This window comes from Lampetra planeri, chromosome 74, assembly GCF_965212315.1.
Source record: "Lampetra planeri chromosome 74, kcLamPlan1.2.h2, whole genome shotgun sequence".
NCBI classification, from domain to species: domain Eukaryota; kingdom Metazoa; phylum Chordata; class Hyperoartia; order Petromyzontiformes; family Petromyzontidae; genus Lampetra; species Lampetra planeri.
In genome coordinates this window covers 2,043,707-2,056,260 of record NC_136179.1, presented here as the reverse complement: position 1 = coordinate 2,056,260, position 12,554 = coordinate 2,043,707, and the positions used below count along the sequence as shown (strand labels likewise).

At 47.5% G+C, this 12,554-nt stretch overlaps 1 protein-coding gene across 7 annotated transcripts in view; it reads left to right on the top strand.

Annotated features, from left to right (window-relative positions):
• Positions 1 to 12,554, top strand: part of LOC144737870 (guanylate-binding protein 2-like) — a 234,684-nt gene that overhangs the window by 7,926 nt on the left and 214,204 nt on the right. For all 7 annotated transcript variants that reach the window (XM_078620753.1, XM_078620754.1, XM_078620752.1 and 4 more), the window contains exon 3: positions 11,318 to 11,427. In XM_078620753.1, the coding sequence (XP_078476879.1) occupies positions 11,318 to 11,427 (110 nt within the window). The remainder of the gene's footprint in view (positions 1 to 11,317; positions 11,428 to 12,554) is intronic.

The window sequence follows — 12,554 nt, the reverse complement described above, 5'->3', positions numbered from 1 at the left end:
GCATACTATGACTTTGAAACCCCCCGCCCACCTCCTACGCATTTCCCATAAATATGCTAAATTCCTCTTGAATTGCAAATTATTTTGTCAAGGCGCTCTCCTTCCCCCTCCAACCCAGCTTAAATATACGCTCCAAGCTTGGTGGTGTTTCATTCTTCACCTGAGGACGGCTGCTTGCATTGTAGCCGAAATGTCGTGAGAATTATTTTATTATGTTTTATTTTTATAATTTTTATTATTTTATTATTTCCCTTTTACGTGACTTTACCGAAAGAACCAAGAAGAAAAAAAACATATTATTGTTACGATACCATTTTGCGTGCCGAATAAGGAAATAGACTACACTTGATACATGTGTAATAAACGACTTCCACAACGACTCTTGACTGGTGTCTTTATATGAACAGAATATCTGCACAGCTCCACTCATTCTCTCTCTGGGTAATGCCCCTTTATCTAACTGCCATGGACAAGCCGTTCTCTCCATCCCACTGTTGATGTTCGCCTCCCTCTCTCTCCGACCCCGCCGCTGGCTGGCGGCGTGCTGGGAGGAGAGGCGAGCTTCGCTGGAGATCCGGCATGTGGTTGATGGTGAGGAGAGGCTGAGCAGCGACTCAGTCCGGACACAAGGCTTCCCACACCGACTACGAGTCCTCCCCTGCCTCTGCGTATATTCGTCCCGGCGGAGCTAAGCTCCACCTCTAACCACGCCCCCAATGGTTCCCGAAGGTTCTCAATGGCTCCGCCCGTTACCTTTGGCCCAGATATAATCTCCGCTTAGGAATGGATAATGGTTGCCCGATGGAGGCCGTGCAGTTACCCTTTGTCGCCCACTAGATGGTGCTCTCTCATTACATCACCCCCCCCTCCCCCTCTCCGTAATGAAAAGATGAGCTAACCCGGCTAGGAATATTTTTTCCATGAGTAATGGAGAAACGCAGCACGGGAAAACCCGTGGTAAGCGAACATAGGGGTCGTACCCAACAGGGACGAATGCAACATTGACAAGAATTAACATCAAGATAAAAAGAAGCAAAAGACGAATCACATAAAGCAGGAAGACGAATACACATGCAGGCAATGTTAACAAAACTGTGGCATTTTAGAATGAGTCCGCGACGCCGGACCATCCACGGTAGCCATATCCAGCTCTTCTTGGTCGGCACGCTAGGAGGCAGGACAGTCGATGGGGGAATGTAAAACTCCGTCGCAATAGGGCTGGTCTGGGTGAGGTGACTGTCCACAATGGCAGTCAAGGGCTCAGATGCTGTGGGTGGCAAAACAGATTCCCTCGGGGGATCACCCTGTAATCGCACCGGCCCCGATTCGTCGGACACGTCAGACCCCGCCAGACTAATTTTTGGAGATGATGAAGCGACACGCCGGGGAATGAACGGTTTCAACCGAGATAGGTGGACGAACCAACGATGGTGACCCGCCCGAATGCGTATGAGGGCAATGCAGCCAAGCCTTGTCGCCAACGGACCATGGCATGTCACGGCCGGACTTGCGCGCACAGCGCTCATTGCGTGCCTGTGTCTTTGCGGTGTTGATTCTAGCCACCTCCCGGGCCTCAGAAATCAGGGAATCTCGAACATGTTCTGGCAGGATAGATTTCAGGCCCCCAACAGGTGTTCCAAATTGGGTATCTATGGGCGGCACGTTTTCCCTCCCATACATGAGAAAAAATGTTGAAATTCCCAAGGAAGCATGTACGCGGCGAGCACGCTCAGTACATGCAAATCCCAATTAGCCTGTTTAGCATCCACAGTCTGACAGAGCATGGTGGTCAAGGTTCTATTTATATGTTCGACCATCCCATCAATCTGAGCGTGGTATGGCGACATCCTGATTTTCTTGGTGCCCAATACGTCGCAGACATCGCGTAGCAATTTAGAAGAAAAATTCCGACCTTGGTCCATAAGCAGTTGTTCTGGGGCACCTTTATCCATAACATAATCATTCAAAAACGCATTGGCGCTGGAGGCCGCCGATTGGTCAGGTAGTGGCCAAGCCATCGTCTACCGAGAAAAATACTCCACTCCCACCAAAAGAGTTTTATTACCCCAAGGAGTGATCGGAAAGGGGCCCAGTACGTCGAGCGCCACTAACTCGTTGATACGTGAGACCGAAATAGATTGCAGCATGGATGACATTTGAGTTGCTGTGGCTTCCGCCGAGCACAATCAGGGCAGGATCGGATCAATTTAGAAACATCGGCCATCATACCCGGCCAATAATAATCCTGCTGCAAATTCAGAAAAGAATTTTGGACACCGAGGTGCAACCATTTTTCTCCATGCAGCATGCGAACCAAGCCATAATGGAGAGCAACGGGAACCACAATCCAACAGCGATTCAGCATATCTTCCCTCCACATCAAAAGGCTGCCATGAAAAGCTAATCGGCCACCTTCATCCGACATGGAAGACTCATGTGTCCTCCGCCTGACGACGCAAAGTCCCTAAGGAGTTGTCCAGCAGCTGCTGGTGTATCTGTACCGTGCGTAGTCGAATCAGTCACCACTGACATGACAGTTCATGGTAGCGAGGCAACAGGTGCGCAACGACTCATTCCAGAGGAACACGTGCAACGAGACGCATGCAGCAGTCGCGACAGGGCATCTATGTTACAATGCTGGGAACCCTTCCGATAAACCACATCGAATGAGAACTCCTGTAATATTTCGAGCCAACAAGATAGCTGGCCGGCTGGCTGCTCGAATTTCAAGGAGTATTGGAGAGCCGCATGATCGGTGCGGGCAACAAATTTCCTGCTGTAGAGGTAAGGCCTGTATTGTCGTACAAAATATACAATGGCCAAAAGTTCCCTCCGAGTGACACAATAGCAACTTTCTGCAGGGGAAAGGACACGGCTGCCGTAAGCAGCCACCTTCTCAACACCGTTTTTCAATGGAGCGTGGGCGCGTCAGACAATCGTTCGCTGAAGGAAACGAATGCAGCTTCCTCCTCTGGACCCCATTTAAACCTCTGATTTTTAGCAGTCAACGCGTGCAAGGGTTTAGCGACCATAGTCAAATTTGGCACGAACGGTCGGTAATACGACGCAAATCCAACTAAACTGTGTACATCACCCACGCACGTGGGGGTTGGCCAATCGCGAACACATGCAGTTTTCACCGGGTCCGTGGTGATGCCGTCGGAGCTGACAATATGACCCAGATAACGCACCGAATTTTGCAACAAGTGACATTTTTTGGGTTTTAAAAATTCAGGTTAGCAGAGCGCATCCTATCGAAAAAGGTGTTCATCAAAAGTACGACTTAAAACAATAACATTGTTTAAATAAATGAGCAAGTGTCCTGCTGTAGGCCAGCCAAGACGAGCTCCATCAAGCATTGAAAGGTAGTCGGAGCCGAATTCAAGCCCATCGAAAGGCTACTAAACTGAAATAGTTCCTGAGGTGTACAGAAAACAGCTTTCGGTTTCGACGAGTCATCCAAGGGCAACTGCCAAAAACCGGTAGACAAATCGAGAGTCGAGAAATACCTGGCCCCGGACAAAGCATCAAGGGAGTCATCCATGCGCGGGAGCGGATACACGTCGGCCATTGAAACCTTGTTCAACTTGGACTCAACTGGTGCGCATTGGACTCAACTGGTGCGAATTTTGACGAATAGGGCTGGCCTCACCCATATCAATATGGTTAGACAAAAGGGACATGCGTCCCAGATCGAAATCGTTTTTACTAAAGACATCCGAGAATTCACACAGAAGTGAACGCAACTTGCTCTATTGATCAGAAGACAATGACACATTCTCCCTGCATAACTCTGAGACCCATCGATCATCCGAAACAGAACAGGAATGAGTCGCACCCACTTATCACTTTGACTCAACCGTGTCATGTTCTGAAAAGACGGTGGTGGCGTGAGCTAACACCGTACCAGCGGGAACAACAACCGCCTCCGGCCCTTTCTTAAGAACCCGCAAAAACGGAGCCTGCCTGGAGCGAACGATTGTTTATGCGCTGACAAGCGTCAGACCTCGGGTGGCAGTATTAGATGGGGTCAGGAGGACCTCAGCTGCCGAATTATCGCATCCGATCCCTTTATAATAACGCAACGTCAACAGCATTTGGGAACCTGGCAGAATCTCGACCGTGACATCAACTAGGGATTGCATGGAGGCGCATGGCGGTGAGCGCAACAATGGCGACGGTCGAAAAAACTATTTGCGACCCGAGGGCATTCCTAAGCAGTCCTGATTCACCAGGATTGTAACTGTCATTCTCCTAAGGAAATCAGTGCCCAATAGGCAGGGCATGGCCAACGACCTGGAAATCAAAACCGGTCCTGATGCAGCAACCTCCCCGATTGCAATATGGGCATCCACCTAGCCCATGATGCCCATGCTACTGCTATTTGCAGCAACACAAGCATCAATGGCCGGACGGACTTGCGAAATGGTAATCGACAGTAACTGAAAGATAACGTCTGAAATAACCGTAGCGGAAGCCCCCGTATCCACTAAGACGTGAACATCCATACCCTGAATCGAGTCAGGCACAGCTGAGGATCCCGCAGCCGCCGCGACCACGCGACGCGCTAGTTTTTTCCATTGTGTTACTGAAACAGGCCAACCTTTAGCGACCGAACCCGAATGCACAGTCTCAACACACAAATCGCGATGTGAACAAATGTGTCCCATGTCATGAGATGCATGAGGTGGTGAATTTTGCCGGGTGTCCGACGCATACCGACTCGCCTGTGGGGGAGGATGTTGAGCCATCTGAGAGGCAGCAGGACACGGAGCAGCAGCCGATTTCGGTGAATGTGGGCGACCCCGGCAATCCCACGCGAAGTGGCCCAGCCGGCCACACCTGAAGCAGGTCATGGGCGGTCGTTGATCTCCCCAGTCATCATGCTGACATGGTCTGATGAAACCTCGGTGACGTGCAGCGTCACCCGGTCTCAAATCCCAACGAGGAACCGCAGCAGCGAGATCACCCTTGGAAGTGTCCTCAGGTGAAATATCCACAACCTTTGTCAGCGAACAACCCATAGACTCCCCGTCCCGACTGGGATCACCCATCAATGCAGCCATCTGAGTCCACCGCTGCAGGCTCTCGTGTGCGTGAAGACATCTGGCGACCCATCGAGATGACTGCACATCGTATCCACATGCAGGCAAAACCACCCCCATGTCCCTTGCCAGAGCCAACATACGTCCCATGACCAACGAATCAAGGGCCTCTTGTTTAACATCAGGGTAGGCAGCCACAGCCAACGCCATCAGAGTGCTACGGTAGGCGAGAGGAGACTCAGAGCTCCCCCACCTCCATTGCTTAAACTTTCGTCGAGTATCGGAAGGTGGTTCGTAGACTTCAGCCATCTCGGCATACGCACCTTGTAATGTCTTCTTCTTTTCAGGGGGAATCGACCTGAACACCGCTAGAGCGTCGTCATTAAAGACGGTCAGCAGAGCGACAAACGCCTCTTCCTCCGACCAATGTAATGACCAGAATGCCGCTTCAACCCTCCAAGTGAAGGCGCTCTAATCGCCACCGGTATCGACAAATTCTTTGATGTGTGGAAGCCGTAGGGTGCGCTCGGCACCGTTTTGCCCAATTTCAATGGCAGCCCCTGCAGATTGCACACCACACGGCTCCTCCGAAATGGCAGGCTCCGACCGTGCCCTTACCACCCCGCACAAGATGGTGGCGTCCTGCCGTGTGGTCTCTGGTGTGCGCGTAATGGCGGACGTTTCTCCAGCGCCAGCAATGGTGGGCGTCGTTTCTGCAAGGGGACCCTCCGAGGCTCCAGCCCCGAAACTCTGCTCGTCACCCCTCGGCAATACCTCAGGTGGGAGCCCCATCCCCATAGAGATTCTTGAGGAGGCACCTTCTTAATTGACACTCTTAGGTTCACAGGTTCACCCTCGTTCGTTCCTTCCAAGTCATATAGCCCACCCTAGACACAACCCTGACTGCGTTACACTGACAGCATCGACCAAGACAGTCAACAACTGTCCAGCCACACAATTATCGAGTGAATGCGGCAGCGACGAAAGCTGCGAAGATGACAGCGACGAGAAGACCAGTCCACTTACCAGAACTGGCAGCCCGAAGCTCTTGCTCTCCGTTGCTTTTATCCTACTCGGCACTGTTTGGCTCCGCCTTGGCCGCGCCTCCCTTTTGGATCCCATTAGCAGGTTCCAGGGGCTTCCAGATGAGGTCTTCCATGACCCTTGCCCCAGTTCCTACACCCTGCCGGCACACACCGTGTATATGCTCGACGGCGTATGTGCTACCTGTCCACCGCAGTTGCCGCTACTGGACAGCAGTTAGCGCTATGTCACTTCACATAGTGCGATGTCAGGATAAATGTAAATTACGGAATTTGGAGTAGAGCCTTGCATGCCTTGGTCGGTAAGGAAAATACGTTTAGTACTGGGTTTTGCGGCCATTTTTTAAGTGAAATTTGTGATTAGGAGCTTGTTCAGAATATATTTTTGTTGGCCCAAATCAGTCATGATTTCCCGGATATGGTGAGGCCCAAATTCAAGTGGTAGATTTCATGAATCTTCATGGTTACTTAAACTGAGACTATGCTCATTTATTGAGTTCCCACCTAAACACATACATGCATTTATTTATATTGTCTTTAATGCAGTTGCATTCATCGAAAGTTTATTGCATATTCATAAAGCAAAGAAAGACAAAGTGTATATAAAATAGTCAGAGTCATGTAATATCAATCTTCTTTTGTCATAAGGTGAAATAAATGATCACCGGAGATGAACATTTACATATTTTTTTTTATTGAAAAATGAGCAATAACATTTTCAAATGGTGTTCTTCGCACGATCTCATTCTTAATAGAGGGTAGTGCAAGGGAAGACAAGCTTTGTTGTCCTATAGTTGATTGAAGGCAGTTTTTTTTTTAATCAGCTTTAGCTTCGATCCGATTCAGTACAGTACATAAAATCCGTGATCTAATTCCATCTGTGAAGGATGTCATTCCTGACTTGCAATACCCTGGAGTCTATAAACTGAGTTGCAGCTGTGGTGATTGTTACATTGGGGAAACGAAACGTCATATCTCTGATCGTGTCCGCGAGCACAAGTCAGATCTGAAATACGGCAAAACTGATTCTTCCGCCGTTGCCGATCATTGCTACAACGCTGTGGGCTCTCATGAAATTGCATTTTCAGAGACCAAGGTGCTCTGCAAGCCTCCTGGCTACCATCAAAGGTTTGTACACGAGGCCATCCAAATATACAAACACAGACATAATTTCAACCGTAATGATGGGTACAAACTTAGTAATCATTGGAAAGATGTTATTAACCATGCAAAAAGGATTTAACTAGACATATTTGGAGCATTCCTGGGAGCGATTTCAGCCGCACCACCTCTACATAACAAAAGGCTCAGTCAACCATTCTACACAACAAAGACTCATTCCTGGCAGCGATTTCAGCCGCACCACCTCTACATAACAAAAGGCTCAGTCCCATTTACACGCACCTTTACATCATCCGCACCTAGTTCACACAACAAAGGCTCATTCCTAACAGCCTGTTTCAGCCGCACCGAACCTCACAAAAATAATATTCAGGGCCTACCTTGGCTCCTCCCACCCTCAACCAGTATATATACAAGGACTGTTCTCTTGGAATTTCTCTCACTTGATACAGCTATCGTGCTGTGACGGTTCCACCTGAAGACGGAAGCTTGTGTTGCCTCCGAAACGTCGTGATTTTTATTTTATTTTTATTTTACTTTTATTAATTTTAATTTTAATGTTTTTACCTACCTGACTTTACCGAAAAAACCTAAGAATATCCTCTAATCGAGGCACCGCTTCAGGCCACGTGCCCTTGACTCCTCCAATCGAGGCCCACTTTCGGCCACGTGCCCTTAGAACGTTCAATTGGGGCACCCGGCGCTCAGCGCCCCTCCAGCACTCGCTTTAAGAGTGTGCTCCTAATCTCAGCTCGTTACCTGTGTAGAGGAGTTACCACGGACGCACTCAGAGATGGAGGTATGTTATGGGCTTTCACCAGGGTTTATTAAAGCTGTTACAATAATACACAGGGTACACAACTCCCAGAGGCTAGGTGTCCTACTCTGAGTCCGGGTCCCTGCCGGCTAGCTCCGGTCTCTCTCTCTCTCGTGTCGGATCGTGGACTCCCGGAGAGAGAAGCACCTCTACGCCTACCACCGGCTTCTCCCCAGACTCAATATTCAATCCCTCTCTACCCCTGGTTCCCGCTTCACCCTTCGTACTCTACCCATTCCCACAGTGACCCCGCTTACGTCACGGGGTCTCCCTTAAGTACCCTAGGAGACGTGACGTCATCGCACTGAACGGCACACCTGACGTCATGTCCCCATTTTACTCCTCTACACCTGTATAAAAGACACCTGGGAGCCAAAAATCTTTCTGATTGAGAGGGGGTCAAATACTTATTTCCCTCATTAAAATGCAAATCTATAACATTTTTGACATGCGTTTTTCTGGATTTTGTTGTTATTCTGTCTCTCACTGTTCAAATAAACCTACCATTAAAATTATAGACTGATCATTTCTTTGTCAGTGGGCAAACGTACAAAATCAGCAGGGGATCAAATACTTTTTTCCCTCACTGTACATACTCAGCGGCGTGTGTTTTAAGTGCCCACAGGCAGTTGCAGCTGCTGTACAACAGTCAGTGCTATGTCACTACACATGTATAGCGGCCCTTTTTCGAAATTAACATAGGAAATTACATCAATCCACAAGGACCAACTTTCTGAAGTATTATTATTTAAAAAAAAAACAATCCTTTTCTGTATGGTGTGTAGATGCTGTCATCCAGAAGTGTATTTATGCTCCTCCCTAGACTGCTACCTTACCAAGGTAGAGCTTGTGTTATTCATTGACCTGGAGAGATATTTATCTTATGGCGGGACCTGCCATAAACATATAGTGTAAACAAAAACTTTGCTCTTTTTCACCAATGGGTTTGAAGAATGGTGGCAAATGTTGTCTATGCCTTTAAAACTGAGAACTAATTACCTGCAATACCTCTATTTAAATATACTATCGAAAAAAATGTACACCCCTCTGTCAATCATCGTGTTTCTCAGTGTGGATTTGTGAACACACTTTGTAAACAGTACATAAAAGAGTACGCGTTTTCAATGCTCTGTTCATATTGTAACAAGCGTTTATACCAATGTTACTCTACAAAGTAGTGGGTCGCTGCTCCTCTTATCCACATTGATACGAGCAGTATGTGGGGACTATGGCTTAACCGCAAAAAAAAAACGATCTGTACAGATGCATACGGACAAGAGAAGTATTATCAACAGGAGAGATTAAATATGTGCAGGTAATAGGATTGTCATAGATTGGTCCTGGATGCAGACATTGGTAAATCACAAATAATAATGAAGATAAGAGAGCAGTTTCACTGTATTATGCATATCGTTATGACAAATAAAGGACTTAAGTCGTGTAGGCAGTTTGAGCAGCTTTGGATAAGACTTATGATCATGCCCGTACCCGAGCATGGAGTGCATTTGCTTGTTCAGCTATTCTGCGCATTAGTCCTCGCTGCGCTTGTACGACATGACAACAGAATGATCGGCGCCAGGTGGGTCACGATGTTTATGTGCACGGTGGGATGGAGACGCCAAAATATAATGATTTTATTATTTGCGATTTTGACTTCCGTTTATTCAGGACCATGGGGTCCCGCCATAAGGTTCATATGGCAGCACGAGCTTTATCTCTTGATAGGGTCAAAACCCAACAGGTCAACGTGTACGAGCCAGACAAAGAGCAGTACGAAGTCCTTTATTTTCACATCTTTGGCTTCGAGAAATTAGAACGCAAAAGGATTATATATTTTCAGGAGCCGTTTTATGCTGATAACTGTCCACTGATGGCGCACTTTAAAACATTACTTCAAGTATTTAAAGTGATGTGCTAAAGCAGCTTAAAACGTCTAAGGCCCATCCTACTGCTCATATGGTTATGCCAGCTATGTCCTAGGAAAAAAGACATTGCTCTGAGAATTACATTTTTCAAACAATTCGCGTCACCGTGGACTCGCAGGAGAGTATGCACACCCTGAGTGTTGAAGTGCTGTCTCGAATATATAGCTTTATGTTAAATTGTTGTCTCACGGTGTTCTTGATTTCTGTTGCTCAGGCTTGTATTTTTATATACACGACAATACAGTGGCGGCTCCTGCAAAATCTCTCAGGGGAGGCAAATGTCTGGATGATTGATAAGGATAAGGTCCACCCATGCAATGGATAAATTAACAGCTTAAGCATGTAAAGGCAACTTCACTTCTTTAATATTAATGAAAAATAAAGTGACTCTTACAATACATCTTGTTTGTTTCTATACTCACTATTAATATACAATCCACTCAAGTTTATTTTATTAAAGATTCCACTAGGTGGCGACAAATTATATTGTTGGATAAAACGTGCTTACGTATGATGACGTAAGCACGTTAGGGCGAGCCCTCCCGGAAGCCATAGAGAATGAATTGCAGCGCCCCCGTTCGAAAAAAAAACATCTTTGAATGTAAGTCTATGGGGCCACTCGGGGCGATTCTCAGCCGGAGTGAAATCGCCCAAAAAGAGGCGGTACTCCACAGAACGTGACATGACGCTGATTGGACTATATCCAGAGGCACAGTAACGGCTAGCATGACTCTGTGGTTGAATGACATTGGTGGTGCGTCGCCCAATCGCCCTAATGAAGAAACCGCCCCTGCGACAATAGGTTATTGGTCTTGTGTACACCCTCCTCATCTATAACACCCCCACACCTGCTGCACTGCACATGATTCAACTCCTGTACAGCTTTAAATGTGGAAGTGCTGTCTATTGGTCTCTGGAGCCAAGTGAAGCCCCACCAGAAATGGCATTTATTATCATCATCCAGGAACCTAAGGGATACAAGATATATGATTTACAAAAGGCTGTAAATAAATAGTACTATATGAAAATACCATAGATTGGCTATGAGGAATAACCGTTGTATTTCATGAGCATATATTTCATTTAGACTATTGTACACAGTGTTAGTAAGCATATATGAAGGACGAAATTGAGGTCCATGGAGTGGTGTGGTCAGAACCATGTCTCCCTGCCTTTGTCTCTCAAATTATGTTCACAAATTGCACCAAGTACTAATTAAAGTTTGAGTTGACACTGTAGTATGGAATCAAACTCAGGAGCCACGTTCAGAGTGCATTGAGATAACTGCCATGTCACTACTCAACCTACCGCTGATGTAACAATCATAACAGAAGGTTTGTACATTTTCCATGTGTTGTCATGCAGGGAGATGAACACCATGACATGTGGATTTTTGTCATGGCTGTCCTGATGAGCACCACGCTGGTGTGGAACATCATGGGGGTCCTTGATCATCACAGCTTAGAGCAACTCAAGTATCCTTCTCATTTGTTGAACAAATGTTGTTTGTGTCTATATGTAGTGGCGGTACGCGCTGGCAGGGGGGATCGTGTGAGAGCGCGTTGGGTGTGGCTACATCGCGTGGTGTAGTGGCGGTGCGTGCTGACAAGGGGGGGGGATCGTGTGAGAGCCGGTCGGGTGTGGCTACATCGCGGTCCGCAGACAGATGTCCAGATCGCGGTCCGCATAGGCCCCGCCCCCTGGAGCAGAGGACTATTTAGGGTGATGCGCAGCAGCACTCGGGGAGTTGGTAACCAGTGAAGACAGAAGACGGAGGAGGAAGAGATAGGGCCCTGAGACCCCTAGCCCCGATGTCCCTGTGTGGTTCAGAGGCGAGACCGTGGGACCCGGGGCCGGACGTCCGTGTGAGGGCCGGCTGTGGGACCCAGTGGTCGGAACCCATACCCCAGCCGGGGTGGGTCTGGGAGTTCCCCTGGGAGCTACGGGGCCGGAGAGCCCGCGTGTGTGTAGCCGGGTGGAACGCGTAGCGTAGGCTGTAGTTGGCTACACGTGTCGTTGTGGCTAAGTGAATGTTAATAAAAGTGTGCTACCCGTCAAGTAGTCTCCCGCCGTATTTACTATACTACATATATATTCGTTTATGAATAATACAATTGCTTACCCAGAAAAACGTCATGGAGTGACTCTTTGAGGAATGCTCGGAGTTTAAATCCTCCTTCGGGGATGACTCAGTCCATCATTCCTGTGTGGTAGATAAAGTATATACCACTTTGTGGTGAAGTCAGCAGTGGGTTTTCCGATACTCATCTCTGGAATAGGAATGTGGGACTTTAACCACAGGCTAAATGTTGTAATGATGACGGCACCGCTTCCATGCTCATTTTAGCAGGGAATACATTTGTCTAAGGGGCACTGGCACGGACCTTAGAACAAAACTATGCTAAGATGACTGGACTGAGACAGAAATAGACAGAAAAACTCATGGCTATAAAAAACAGACGAGACTTTAGTACATCATGGGACCTCCTTTGCCAGTACCAAAATATGAGAATAGGTTTTCTCCTTTTTTCTGTCAACAAAACAAGTGTTGAGATGTTTAAACACCAAACTGAAATATTTTACAAGAAATCATGTCTGCATT